General features: G+C 38.6%; 1 protein-coding gene across 1 annotated transcript in view; it reads left to right on the forward strand.

Annotated features, from left to right (window-relative positions):
* The window catches only part of RNF115 (ring finger protein 115), an 84,504-nt gene that overhangs the window by 29,799 nt on the left and 38,973 nt on the right, over positions 1-15,732 (forward strand). The window contains exon 3 of the mRNA XM_047085803.1: positions 1,341-1,398. Within this exon, the coding sequence (XP_046941759.1) occupies positions 1,341-1,398 (58 nt within the window). The remainder of the gene's footprint in view (positions 1-1,340; positions 1,399-15,732) is intronic.

Here is a 15,732-nt window from a genome sequence, read left to right on the forward strand (position 1 = left end):
AATTTAGCATAAATGTACTAGTATTTCTGGGCTTGTTCTACATTTGAAATGTTTTTGTAAAAGTGTTTTTAACTTCTGAAACAAATATAAGTGTTAAATGGTTTCTCATTAGCGAATAAGGCCTGAGCATGGCTGCATAGGGGATGGCGTTAGCTTTACTTTTTCACTTTTGGTTCTAGGCTAACCAGGGTGTGTTTGTTTCCTCAGTGAGCTGAGCTCAGTGCCTGGATTGGCGTTCTGAAACTGAAAGCTCCTGTAGTTTGTGGACTTGTATCATTGGAGTGACTGTGTGTACATGTTTGTAGGCTTGTGTCTCTTGAAGTAAAAGTGGTATCTAGCAGTTCTTCTGATTCTTTCTATCCCTCTCTGCCCCACAAAGTGTTGGCCATTTTCCGCTCTCTTTTTTTTTTTGCAAATTTCATGGGACAGTGGGATCTGATATTTCTCCCTAATCTTTAGGAGTAGTTATTTTGTTTCCACATTCAATTTTAACTCAACTTTTATTTGCAAGTTATCAACATAAGATACAGCGTTTCAGGTTTTCAAAAATGATGAGTGCTCTGTATAATGTCTGAGACACAGTAAACACTTTACATATATTTGTGGTATTAATACAGTCTTTACCCTCTGAATTTATATTTATGAAAGGAGGGAAGGATTAGAAATGGATGAGACAAATACTAGATATTTATAAAAAAAGGTAGAATTTAGAATCAAAGTCAAAGTGCAGAGGGGTGTGGAGGATCCTCGTTTGGTTGGTGAGCTCAGAAAAGACTTCATGAAGGAGGTAGCATTTGAGATGGGCCCTGAAGGATGTATAGGATAATCAAAGAATAGGGAAAACTGTCAGAAGGAGAAAAAATGTTTATTGAGTTCTTTTATAATGTGCTAAATATCGTACCAGACCCCTTGCAGTACTATATTTAATCATTCCCAAATAGTCTTACATGTTGTGTTCATCTGGTGGTTGAATGATTTTTTAGTGAAACGTTTCGAGAATCTTGTTTTAGTTCTTCGCCTCTTTGAGAATAAATGTTTTTCTTCTCTTGCTGGGTCAAATTTGAATTGCATTGCTGGCTGTGGGTCCTTCTTCCCACTCTGTGGTGGCCCCTCTTTTCAATTTTTCACTTGATTTATGCTTGATTTTGTAGTTTGTTAAAATGTTTTTCATAGATTAAGCCACAAGCCAGTTCTTCATAATTTCCTTCGTAGGTGTCACGTTGGGATGAGTTATTTTTCCTTATTGGGCTTTGTTCTCATTGTACCATTCTATATTTAGCTTCTGGGAGGGAAGCTCGTTCCTAGGAATAGAACCGGTACTCATTCCTTTTTCTCTTCAGTTTTGTAGGTGGTGGCAGCAGCCGGATAGACAATAGCACATCAACACACTTTGCAGAGGTAAGTTTTCCTTTGGCTGTAGGGATTCTGTAGGGAGTGGGTGGGTGTTAAAATCTTGATGGATTTTCACTTCCCAGTGCAGCAGAACATCAGAGTCTATAAGAAAGATGTGTGCAAGAGTAGCCCTCAGGAAGATACTTGTGTTTTAGTAGTTCGGCCTTTGGCATGTTACTTTTGGTAAACCCTTGATGAAGAGAGAGTAACCTCCTTCATCTGTGCTGTTTTAAACTTGGTGGTGTGAGAAAAAAAGCTGTGTTGTTTGTGAAACAACAGTGCTGTATACTCTGCTTTGGTGATGTGACAGCCCAGTAAAGAGCAGGCAGAATGAGTTGTAATTGAAGTCACAACGAGGCACAATCTTCAACTGTACACAGAAGTACTGCTTTTTAGAGGTTGCCTCTAATGAACGTGGTGGTTTGGTGTGATTGGAATTAGGGGGCCAGATGAAGAATACTGTATTTACTTGCCTCCAGATCTCAAGGTGGACCTATAATTAATTTATAGTTCTTTATAGGATGTAGTGTCCATATTTTTGGGGAGAACTGTGATTTGAAAATAACGCATTAGTCTGCATCTTGGAAGACCATTTTACATTAAATTCAGAGTAATTTTCTTTTTCACTTTATTCATTGGCTTAAAATTCCTTTTTTGTTTGCTTTTGATCATTTTAACCATTTTTAAGTGTATAGGTAAGTGGTGTTACCTATTTAACCTATTTAACTCTAATGGTTAATCTATTTAACCATTTTTAAGTGTATAGGTAAGTGGCTCTTTGTTTTTAATAATTTAGAGACTGTAGCGCATAAGGAACAGACCATCTGTCTCAGCCTACAAGAAACACCGGTTTGCTTTTGCTTCTATTGCCACACAACTTGGTTGGCTTTAGAAAGCTAACAGATGCTAAAAGAAAAAAAGTTAAATCCCATAATCAGAATTTTTTGTGTGTATTTCAGGATCACATTAGCCTTTTCCAGAGATAGCTCAGCTGCATTAGAGAGCTAGCACAATTTTTTGATATTTATTTGTGTGTAAATTAAAGCTGTTAGCCGTGCATTGGAAAATTGGTGTTCAATAAGAAGCCCATAAAACCCTAAGCTTCTCTCCTTTATCCTCTGAAATTTCTCTTAAGACCTGTAGTCCCCCAGATTTTTATGTTGTAGAATTACAGTCAAGAAGCTTGATGAAATGTTTGAGTAAAAGTCCTGTTTTACTCAGGGTATTTTCTTTTACTTATGGTCTGTGTACTTCTTAATATCCAGTCTTAAGGTTTTTGGTTAACTCTGAAGTGCCTTAGTACATGGGCTGATTAGCGTGTGCTTTAAAACATTTCATGTCTTTGAACACCCATTTTTATTTTCTTGTTTTGATGGATTAAAAAACATTATTTAAAATTTAGTATGCTTGCCAGGCCTGGAAGCCTTTCTGATTTTAGTATGTTTTTCCCTGTGTGTGCTATTCCTGCTAACACAGATTGTCACTTACTGATTATACATATGCTGAAGAAACTTCATCTGATTTTCTTTAAATGTTAGTTCTCTTAGGAAATGGAAAAACTTCAGTCTGTCAGTTTTGTAGATATGACTCACCAGGAGGAGATGCATTAAGAAGAAAAATAAATATAGGTAGTCAGTTTCCTAACTTTAGTAATGCTAAATCTGTCATTGATGGCATGAGCTATCCTTCAGGTGTTAAAGTAATTTTGCTGAGTCATATAGCCCGTGGCTTCATGTCCCTTAGGGTTGTAGCAAGGGCAGGATTATGCCCAGTTTTCCCTCTGTAGAACTCTCTGGTCATCATGCTTGAATATGTCAGTTTTCTCCTTTTTGAATTTAGAAAATAGAAAAAAATCTCTTTTTATAATGTTATAGAAATTGCCAGGGATTTAAATCAATCAGCTTAAAAAGGATGTATTGAATGTTTTATAAATAGCAATCTGCTGGAAGTAGGGGCAAGAAGCAAATGTCATGGTTGCCTTGCCTGCCAGGAACTTATAATTTAGTTGGGGAACAAGTACAAACACATATGAAGCAAATAAGAAAACAAAGAGTATACAGAGTGTGATAAGCTTATTGTGGGGTGTATGTAACAAGCACAGGAGAAGGGAGAGATTGGGGGGCTGCAGTCTCTAGCAGGAAAGGTCAGACAACATAGTAGTATGTCTGGAACAAGATTGCCTCAGCTTCATCCTGGGTTGAGCTGGTATGTAACTGGTATGTAACCTGGGCAAAATTACTTAGGGTCTCTCAGTGCCTCGTTTCCTCGCCTGTCAATTGGGGATAACATCTACCTCACAGGGATTAAATGAATTAATACATGCTAGATGTGCAGGCCAATGTGCCCGCCGTGCATGAGTGAAGGAAGGTAAAATTCCTTCATAGAGAAGTTAAAACAGGGTAGATGGTATTTAAAAAAGCAATGAGGTGAGAAAAATTATCTCAAAATAGTATTCATAAATTGTAGGGTTTTATACTCTTGTCCCTGGATAAAAAAACGTAGAAAATTATAAATAGCAACCAAAGTTTTTTTTCCTTTTCCAGATTTTAGTTGATATTTCAGCAAAAACTTATGCTCAATTTTGTTCTGTTTTTCTTCAGCCAGAGTTGCTTGTACAAAGAAAGACAGAGGCTATTTTCTATAATTAGCCTTTACTAATAGCTGACTTCTTAAAATACTAGATATATTAGAAGAGACTTAGTCCAAGCAAAACTTTCAACAAGATCGGTATTGATTTTTTTTTTTTCTTTTAATTAAGTGGATCTGGGGTGGGGAAGACAGAAAGACGGTAAAGATGGAGTGAGGGTGGGAGGAGGGTTGCCAGTTAAATGGGAGCTTTGTTTGAGTATTGCGCGAAGGTCAGTGGACAATGAACCTAAAAATGTTGCTAGCAGTTTGGAGAGAGGAAGGACATTGCCGTAGTGAGGTTCCTGGTGGTAACCTGGGGAATTGAGCCCATGGCTACATGAGGGTTTCATTGATTACTTGAAAGCTGACCATGACCTGGTACCAGTGAGACATCTGATCTGAGAGTCTCAGCTTACCTAAACAGATCACTTCAGTGCAAGAGTGGCTGTGACTGCTGCCTTGGATTAGCAGAAAATAAGATAGATGGCTTCCTGGAAACAGAACTCCCAGGTATACACAAGAGGGTGGGGTGCTCTGAGCATTCTGATTTATATTTATTTGAATAAAATTTCTTTTGGTACATGATGTGGCATTATAACGACAATTAAGAGATATTAAAAAACATCTGGAGTGCCGCTATTCCAAGAGCTCCTTTTTTCCATACATTTCCTTTCAGGTTTTATCTTGAGGCATAGGCACCGAAAGATTCTATAATAACATTAAGAAGATTTTTTAAAAAATAAAAAATCTCCTGTATTCTCATCACCTTATTTTAGCTTTATTTCTTTGCATAATATCTTACATTTTTCACATGCATGCTTTATAACTGTTTTCAGAGGCATTCACAGAGTATTTCTGCTTTTTAAAATTTATTTAGGATCACGTCAAAAATCTTTTTTGTCTCTTTGTAGTTAAAAGAATTACATATTTTGAGATTATATTATCTCACATCTACCCTGTATTTATTAAACTATTACCTTGTGTTAAACATGTCTGGTTATATGTGATGGTTGATCATTGATTGTATCTTTTCCCTTAACATCTGAGTCTAGAACACCTTGAGAAATAAACCACAGAAGCCAGACAGATGGAAATAAAAATTTAGTCTTATTCAGCCATATTGGAGAACATAATTGATCCATGGCCAAGTCGACATCCTTCGTTTACATAGGATGACTAACCTAAGAATTAGAGGTTGCAGAACAGGCATTCATATTCAGAACCATTCCTTCTGCATTTTTATAGCGTCCTAAAATGTGAACTCCATCCATTGGAGAAATGAATCAGCCAATGTTAGGCTCTTGCCACTCACCAGTAAGATACATCACTCCTCTGGTAGAGAAGAATAACGAAGGATGAGTGAAGGGGTCAGAGATGGAAATGGGAGATCTGATTCTTCCCTCTTCACTTTTGGGTTCAGTAATTTAAGCCTGAAATTAGCAGGGGTGTAGGAGTAGTGACTGTGGCAGCTGGGGGAGAAGATTAGTGATATGTGAGATAAGTTTCGCTTTTACCTCCATGAAGAAAGACTCTCCAATACCAACTTATGTTCTTTGTGTGGGCTCTTGGGACCTGTGGAGAAGGCTCCGAAATAATAAAAAACAGTGTAGAATTAAATTACATTGAACTAAATAAAATTGTCAATATTCTATTTCTGACCTACAGAAATGGCAATTTTAAATGATTCAACCTAGTAAAAAAGGAGTTAAGATTTTAAGCCATCCTTCTCCAGGTTAACCATCCTTTACCTGTTTGCTCTTAGTCTCAGCCAGAGGGCTTGCACTTACTTGACCAGTAGAATTTGGGTTCTTTGAGCAGTTGCAGCCTGGATTGAATCTTAAAGTTTGAATTAATTCAACCAGATCTTTCCACGTGTCTCACTTTTTAATGTGAAGACGTAAAGCTCATTTCATGGTACCTGCTTCACATCCAGTCGGTTTGGAAATGTCAATCAAGTAAAGCTCCTGAGCTTTTCAGCAGTTGTTCAAAAAAGAACTTTTGATAATTCAGTGCTTACTCAGTTCACACCCATAACACTGTTGTCAAGCAAAGACTACAAACTTAATGGTAACTGAAGGAAGAAGGGTAAAATAACATATTCTTGGTGTCAGCCTTGCCAGTTTTCTGTTCAGTGTGTGCCAGTTGCCCAGAGTCCATGGCCTGTAAATTTAAAGTCATTTGGGAGGAGGGGCCTTTCCAGAGACTATTTATGACAGTGTTTATATCACTGGGGGATAGGGGATTGTACATCATAATTTTTCTTTATGAATAGTATTTGAGTTCTGTATTTTAGTAAAATTTAGGAATTTGTCATGGTTGCAACCAAGTCTTAAGATTTCTTTTTGAGGGCCTTTTTCTTGCCCAGCCAGTGTATTACAAACCTCTGAATCTCCATTTACTATTTTTTTAAAAAGTTTATTTATTTATTTTGAAAGAGAGAGAATCCTAAGCAGCTCCATGCTGTCAGCACAAAGCCTAGTGTGGGGTTTGATCCCATGAACCATGAGATCATGACCTGAGCCGAAACCCAAGAGTTGGACATTCAACTGGCGGAGACACCCAGGTGCCCCAAATTTCCATTCACTTATTTTTTTTATTTTTTTAATGTTTATTCTTGAAAGAGAGACAGAGTGTGAGTGGGGGAGGGTCAGGGAGAGAGGGAGATGCAGAATCCCAAGCAGGCTCCAGGCTCTGAGCTGTCAGCACAGAGCCCGACGCGGGGCCCGAACCCACAAACTGTGAGATCATGACCTGAGCTGAAGTCGGACACTTAACTGACTGAGCCACCCAGGTGCCCCGTCCATTTACTTTTAAACCTTATATTCCACACACCCCTGAGTTGATTTGAGGTTGAGCACACTTTTTTTACTTTTCTTTCTGCTCCTCGTAATTACTGCTCCTTGTAATTATTCTAATGTTTCTTTTTCTTCTTTTTTAATGTTTACTTATTTTTGAGAGAGAGTGTGCATGTGGGAGAGCACAAGTTGGGGAGGGGCAGAGAGAGAGAGGGAGAGAGAGAATCCCAAGCAGGCTCTGAGCTGTCAGTGCAAAGCCTGACAGCAGGCTTGATCCCACAAACCACGAGATCATGACCTGAGCTGAAATCAAGAGTCCTTGCTTAACCAGCTGAGTCACCCACGTGCCCTGTTTATTATTCTTTTTTGTTGTTGTTGTTGTTTATTATTCTTAAAAAAAAAACTATTCTAATTTTTCCTTGATTTATTGAACAAATCTATTTCCTGGAGACAGACCTTTTAAAGTATAGGTCTTTAAATTGTCCTCTTAGCTTTGAGGTTTGCAATAATTTTATTCATCCTTCCATTTACTTCTAAGTAGAAGCTTTATTTCCATGATAAGTGAGATCCCTGTACTTCTTTGCCTACTTGCTAATAACAGTTACTACCTTTCTCAGGATGAATATATAGTTTAGGTTTCTAATATCTAAAAACCATGAGTCGGGAAAAACTATGGACATATCCCCTCATGAACATGAACATAGATGTGAAAATTCTAAACAAAATTTTAGCATATAGAACCCAACACTATGAGAAGGATTAGACATCATACTCAAATGGGATTTATTTCAGTTCAGGAATACAAAGTTAGTTCATAATTTGAATGTTAGTTCAGCATTTGAAAATCAACATAATTCACCATAGTAAGACTATCATACAGTCATCTTAATGGATGCAAATAAAGCATTTGACAAAATCTAACATCAGTTTTTTTTTTTTTTTAACGTTTATTTATTTTTGAGACAGGGAGAGACAGCATGAATGGGGGAGGGTCAGAGAGAGAGGGAGACACAGAATTTGAAACAGGCTCCAGGCTCTGAGCTGTCAGCACAGAGCCTGATGCGGGGCTTGAACTCACGGACCGCGAGATCATGACCTGAGCCGAAGTCGGATGCTTAACCGACTGAGCCACCCAGGCGCCCTCTAACATCAGTTTTTTTTGTTTTTTTTGTTTTTTTTTCAACGTTTATTTTATTTTTGGGACAGAGAGAGACAGAGCATGAACGGGGGAGGGGCAGAGAGAGAGGGAGACACAGAATCGGAAACAGGCTCCAGGCTCCGAGCCATCAGCCCAGAGCCTGACACGGGGCTCGAACTCACGGACCGCGAGATCGTGACCTGGCTGAAGTCGGACGCTTAACCGACTGCGCCACCCAGGCGCCCCAACTAACATCAGTTTTTAAAAAATGTTTATTTAGTTTGAGAGAAAGTAAGCATCTGAGTGGGGGAGGGGCAGAGAGAGAGAGAGAGAGAGAGAGAGAGAGGAGAAGAGAGGAGAGGAGAGGAGAAGAGAGGAGAAGAGAGGGAGAAACCCAAGCGGGCTCTGCATCATCAGGGTGGAGCCCGAGGCGGGGCTTGATCCCATTAACTGTGAGATCATGATCTGAGCCAAAATCAAAAGTTGGACACTCAACCAACTGGGCCATCCAGATGCTCACTAACATTAATTTTTGATAAAAACTCTCAGCAAACTAAAATAGATGGTAATTTCCTTAATCTGACAAAGAGCATCTAATAAAATCCTACAACTAACGTCATAATTAATGGTGAAACAAAGTGTTTTCTAGCTAAGATCGGGAACAAGACCAGGATGTCTTCCCTCATCACCTGTGTTCAGTGTTGTTTTGGAGGTTTTAGCCAGTGTAATAAGTTAAGATAGATAGAGAGATACACACACACATATAAATGGCATCCACATTGGAAGTGAAGACATACTGACATGGTCTTTTATGTTGGAAACCTGATGGAATCTATAAGAAAGCCCTTGTTAGAGGTAGTGGATTTAGCAAGGTTGCAGGATATAAGAAAAACAAAAATCAAATATATTTTTACATATTAGCAACAGTTGGTAATTGAAGTTAAAAAATAATTTACTATTGTATACAAATATTAAATATTTTAAGTTTCAGAAAGATGTCTAAGATCTGAACATGGAGAACTATAACATGTTACTTAGAGAAATTGAAGAACACCAGTGGAGAAATATGTACCACTCATGGATCAACTTAATATTGTTGAGATGTCATTTATAATTCAGTATAATTCTAGTGAAGATCCCAGTCAGCTTTTTTATGGGAATTGACAAGCAAAGGGGTGCCTGGGTGGCTCGGTCAGTTAAGTGTCCGACTTTAGCTCAGGTCATGATCTCACAGCATGTGGGTTCGAGCCCCGTGTCGGGCTCTGTGCTGACAGCTCAGAGCCTGGGAGCCTGCTTTGGATTCTGTGTCTCCCTCTCTCTGCCCCTCCCCCACTCATGCTCTGTCTCTGTCTTTGTCTCTCTCTCTCAAAAATAAACATTAAAAGTATTTTTTTTAAAAATTGACAAGCAGATTCTAAATTCACATGGAAATGCAAATATGTAGAATAGCTAAAACTTCTTTGAAAAAGAAGAAAAAAGTTGGAGGACCAATACTACCTGATTTCAAAATTTATTATAAAGCTACAGTAATCATGACAGTGGTATTGTCATGAAGACAGATCAGAAGAACAGAGTATCCAGAGTCTAGAAACAGACATACACTATGGACAACTGATTTTGACAAAGGAACAAAGGCAATTCAGGAGAAAAAGGATAGCCTTTCAAATATATTGTAATAATGGTTTCAGGAATAGAATTTGGTGATTCATCACTTACATATAACACCCAGTGCTCATCCCAACAAGTGTCCTCCTTAATGCCCCTTTGCCCCTTTAGCCCATTCGCCCCACCCAACACCCCTCCAGCAACCCTCAGCTTGTTCTCTGTATTTAAGAGCCTCTTATGGTTTATCTCCCTCTCTGTTTTTATATTATTTTTGGTTCCCTTCCCTTATGTTCATCTGTTTTGTATCTTAAATTGCACATGAGTGAAGTCATAGGATACTTGTCTTTCTCTGACTGATTTTGCTTAGCATGATACACTCTAGTTCCATCCATGTTGTAAATGGCAAGATTTCATTATTTTTGATCGCCAAGTAATATTCCATTGTGTATATATACCACATCTTCTTTATCCAGTCATCAGTCAATGGACATTTAGGCTCTTTCCATACTTTGGCTGTTGTCAACAGTGCTGCTATAAACATTAGAGTGCATGTGCCCCTTCGAAACAGCACTTCTATATCCTTCGGATAAATGCCTACTAGTGCAATTGCTGGGTCATAGGGTAGTTCTATTTTTAACTTTTTTAACCTTTATTTATTTTTGAGAGAGACAGAGCATGAGCCAGGGAGCGGCAAAGAGGGAGGGAGACACAGAATCTCAAGCAGGCTCCAGGCTGTCAGCACAGAGCCCATTGTGGGGCTTGAACCCACAAATTGCAAAATCATGACCTGAGGCAAAGTCAGACGTTTAACTGACTGAGCCATCCAGGAGCCCTATCTATTTTTAACTTTTTGAGGAACCTCCATACTGTTTTCTAGAGTGGCTGCAACCAGTTTGCATTCCCACCAGCAGTGCAAAGCGTTCCTCTTTCTCTATCCTCGCCAACATCTGTTGTTGCCCGAGTTAATTTTAGCCACACTGTAAGGTGGTATCTCATTGTGGTTTTGATTTGTATTTCTCTGATGGTGAGTGATGTTGAGCATTTTTTCATGTGTCTGTTAGCCATCTGGATGTCTTCTTTGGAAAAGTGTCTATTCATGTTTTGCCCATTTCTTCACTGGATTGTGTTGATTTTGATAAGTTCTTTATAGATTTTGGATACTAACCTTTTATCAGATATGTCATTTGCAAATATCTTTTGCTATTCCGTTGGTTGCCTTTTAGTTTGCTTCCTTCGCTGTGCAGAAGCTTTTTATCTTGATGGGGAATAGTTTGTTTTTGGGGTGCCTGGGTGGCTCAGCAGATTAAGCGTCCGACTTTGGCTCAGGTCATGTTCTCACTGTTCATGAGTTCGAACCCTGTGTTGGGCCCTGTGCTGACAGCTCAGAGCCTGCTTTGAATTCTGTGTCTCCCTCTCTGTCCCTTCCCCACTCGCACTGTCTGTGTCTCTCAAAAAATGAATAAATGTTAAAAAAAATTCTTTTAAAAAGGAATAGTTCATTTTTGCTTTTGTTTCCCTGGCCTCTGGAGACATTCAAGTAAGAAGTTGCTCAAGTCAAAGAGGTTGTTGCCTGTTTTCTCCACTGGGATTTTGATGGCTTTCTGTCTTACATTTAGGTCTTCCATCCATTTTGAGTTTATTTTTGTGTATGGTGTAAGAAAGTGGTCCAGGTTCATTCTTCTGCATGTCGCTGTCCAGTTTTTCCAGCACCATTTGCTGAAGAGCCTATCTTTCTTCCAGTGGATATTCTTTCCTGTTTTGTCAAAGATTAGTTGGCCATATGTTTGTGGGTCCATTTCTGGGTTGTCTGTTCTGTTCCATTGATCTAAGTGTCTGTTTTTGTGTCAGTACCATACTATCTTGATGATCACAACTTTGTAATACAGCTTGAAGTCTGGGATTGTGATGCTTCCAGCTTTGGTTTTCTTTTTCAGGATTGTTTTGGCTATTCAGGGCCTTTTCTGGTTCCAGAGCGTCCAACTCTTGATTTTAGCTCAGGTCATGATCCTTGGGTTGTGGGATCGAGCTCTGTGTTTTGCTCCTCGCTGAGTGTGCAGCTTTGTTAGGATATTCATTCTCTCTCTCTCCCTCTCTCCCTCTCTCCCTCTCTCCCTCTCTCCCTCTCTCTCCCTCTCTCTCCCTCTCTCCCTCTCCCTCTCTGTCTCCCTCCTCCCTGCCCCTCTACCTCTTCCCCACTTGTGCTCTCTCTCTCAAAAATAAAAAATTAAAAATATAAATAAATAAATGGTACTGAAACATTTGGATAGTCACAGTACACAAATATGAGCTTAGATACATACTTCATTAAAGTTTATTTATTTTGATTGAGAGCGAGCACGTAAATGGGGGGAGAGCAGAGAGAAGGAGAGACAGAATTCCATGCAGGCTTCTTGCCATCAGCGCAGGGCCTGATATGGGGCACGAACTCAAGAACTGTAACATTATGACCTGAGCCAAGATCAAGAGTCAGACGCTTAACCGACTGAGCCACCCAGGCGCCCCTAGATACATACTTTAAACCATATACAGAAATGAGCTCAAGATAGATAGTAGACCTAAATGTAAAACTTTTGATAACTTGAAGAAGGAAACATAGGAAAAAATCTTTATGACCTTGGGTTAGGCAAAGATTTCTTAGATATAACCCCAAAAGTATGCTCCATAAAAGAAAAGGCTGATAAACTGGACTTCATCAAAATTAAAAACTTCTACTCTTCTTCATAAGAATGAAAAGACAAGCCACAGTCTGGGAGAAAATATCTTCAGATTATTTATTTCATAAAGGACTTGTATCCAGCTATATAAAGAACTTCTTAAAATGAAATAATCTTCACCAAAAAAGATGTACGTAGGGCAAATAAACATGCAGAAAAATGTATCCAGCTATATAAAGAACTTCTTAAAATGAAATAATCTTCACCAAAAAAGATGTACGTAGGGCAAATAAACATGTAGAAAAATGCTCAACATCAAAAAAAGAAATGCTCAACGTCATTAACCATTAGGGAAATGCAAGTTAAAACAACAGTGAAATATACCACTGCACAACTCTCCGGATGGCTAAAATTTGAAAGGCTTACCATATAACTCGGTGAGGCCGTGGAACAACTGAAATTGAATATAAAAATGGCACAATCACTTTAGAAAACACACTAGCTGGTTTTTTTTTTCTTCAAAGATGTATCTGCATATATAAATACATATACAAATATTCATAGTGACTTTATTTCTAATAGCTGAAAATTAGAAACAATCTAAATGTCCATCAACAGGTAAAAGGTTAGACACATTATGGTAACCATATTATGGAATACTTCTGAGCATAAACCATTGATACATACATGTAAAAATGTGGATGAATGTCAAAATAATTGAGTAAAAGAAGCCAGAGTATACACAATATCCCCTTTAAATAAAATTCCAGAAAATATAAAATTCTAGAAAATACAAACCACAGAAAGATCAGTGGTTAGGGAGGGGTAGGAGGAGGGATTACCTAGGGGCATTAGAATACGTTTGGAGGTGATGGTTGTATTCCTTATCTTGATTTAATATTTTCATAAAGTTGTACACTTTTTCAAAATTGTACTCTAAATTGATTTATCTCTGTGGGACTAGTATTTTTTAAGATCTAATTCACATACCACATAATTCACCCATTTAAAGTGTACAATTCAATGGTTTTAGTATGTTCATAGTATACAACCATCCCCACTAATTCTAGAACTTTTTCATCACCCCAAGAAGTAACCCTATACCCATTAGTAGTCACTCCTTATTTTCCCCAGCTCCCTCAGTCCTAGGTAAGACCACCAATTTATTTTCTCTGTGGCTTTGCGTATTTGGGACATTTTATATAAATCATACATTATGTGACTTTGGTGACTGATGTTTTTCACTTATAATGTTTTCAAGGTTCATCCGTGTTGTAGCATGTATCAGTACTTTATTCTTTTTTTTAATTTTTTTATGGCTGCATAATATTTCAATTGTATGGCAAAACAGTATTTCGTTTATTCATTCATCAGTTGGTGGGCATTTGGTTGTTTATACTATTTAGTTGTTATGAATAATGAATATTTGTGTACAGATTTTTGTGTGACCATATGTTTTTCAGTTTTCTTAGGTATATGACTAGGTGTGAAATTGCTGGGTCATATGGTAACTCTTTAACTTTTGAGGAACAGACCATAGTATTTTAAGAGGTGCTCATCTGACTATGGTTAGCGTATAGCAGATTGCACTAAATGGAAAGTACTGCCCATTCTGGGTTGGTTTTTTTTGTTTGTTTGTTTTTGTTTTGAGAGAGAGAGAGCACGCAGGTGGGGGAGAGAGACAGAGAGAGAGAGAGAGGGACAGAGGAGCTGAAGCAGGCTGTGCACTGACAGCAGCAAACCCCACTTGGGGCCCGAACTCCTGAACCGTGAGATCATGACCTGAACCAGAATTGGAGTTCAACGGACTGAGCCACCTAGGTGCCCCACATCCTGTTTTTTTGTATTGAAATACATAAATATTTCAGTCCATGTATTTTCAGAAGCATTGTCTTTTTACCTCCATTCAGAATAACATTTCAGTTAACAAATTTTTTTTTTTAATATTTGTTTTTTTTTTTTTTTAATTTTTTTTTTCAACGTTTTTTATTTATTTTTGGGACAGAGAGAGACAGAGCATGAACAGGGGAGGGGCAGAGAGAGAGGGAGACACAGAATCGGAAACAGGCTCCAGGCTCCGAGCCATCAGCCCAGAGCCTGACGCGGGGCTCGAACTCACGGACCGCGAGATCGTGACCTGGCTGAAGTCGGACGCTTAACCGACTGTGCCACCCAGGCGCCCCAATATTTGTTTATTTTTGAGAGTGAGAGAGACAGAGTATGAGTGGGGGAGGGGGCAGAGAGAGGGAGGGAGACACAGAATCTGAAGCAAGCTCCAGGCTCTGAGCTGTCAGCACAGAGCCCGACGCAGGGCTTGAACCCATGATCATGACCTGAGCTGAAGATGGACACTCACCTGCCTGAGCCACCCAGGCGCCCCAACATTTCACTTTTTCAAGCAAAACTTGTCAAACAAACGGTCTCTGTGATTCTTTTAAATGTTTCACCCAAACTTTGTAATAGTGTTCTCTGTTTTTACTTGTGTAAGCCATGTTCTGAATACCCAGTTTTGTATATGAGCTATTTTTTTCCTCTTATTCTTGTCTAAGTCTGCTCAGAGGCAAATGACCTGAAACTGTTGTTATCTTGGTGTTGATTTGGTATACATTTGTGTAATGCGTTTTTTATCCAGTGTTCTGTGGTCAGGGTACACTATTATTTTGGGACAGGTACATTGATATTATTTGTTTGCACTAATTTGTGGTTTCCAAACAAGTAACAAAATGCCTTATGCTGATGTTGAAGCTGCTTCTGAACTTGGGTTCCTTCAGAATTTTTACATGTGTTAGATGTGGTAACAATTTGTATATAATTATCAATGCATATTATTGATATTATGGTCTTGGTGCTTGATTTTTCTTCTATTCAAATTTTCACATATTTAGTTTTATTATTATTTGAGAGAGGGAGGACGTGTGTGCTTGAGCAGGGGAGGGGGCGGAGAGAGAGAGAGAGAGAGAGAGAGAGAGAGAGAGAGAATGAATGAATGAATGAATATGAATATCTCAGGTAGGCTCCATGCTCAGTGTAGAGCTCAACATGAGGCTCTGGGGTCATGCCCTGAGCTGAAATCAAGAGTCGGACGTTCAGCCAGTGGAGCCACCCGGGTGCCCCCCTACTTAGTTTTTACATTAATTATAATGATCATTTGGAGAGTTTTCTATGAGCAAACTTTATGGAATTTTATTCATATAGTACAGGAACTGTACATTTCCTATAGTTTATGTGAGTTGGATGTTGGAGAACATGGAGGAGGTCATACTTTTTCACTTATTAAAGGCAAGTGTAGTTTTGGATATTTAAATGTTGCATTTACCTTGGAATTTGGAGTCAAGAAAAACTTTGTGTTGTAAACCACTTTTCAGACTAGAAGCAAGTGATCTTTACCAGAGGGGGCTGTCCCTAGAAAACAAAAGGAAATAAATCTGATATGATAAGAAGTACAAATGGCATTTAAAATGAAAAGGTGCTTTATCTCATTAGTATTTAGAGAAATCTTATTTATGTTTTTCTTATCAGA

The sequence above is a fragment of the Lynx rufus genome, unplaced genomic scaffold, assembly GCF_022079265.1.
Source record: "Lynx rufus isolate CCGP_SWC_20201006 ecotype Redwood Valley unplaced genomic scaffold, mLynRuf1.p SCAF_2, whole genome shotgun sequence".
NCBI classification, from domain to species: Eukaryota; Metazoa; Chordata; class Mammalia; order Carnivora; family Felidae; genus Lynx; species Lynx rufus.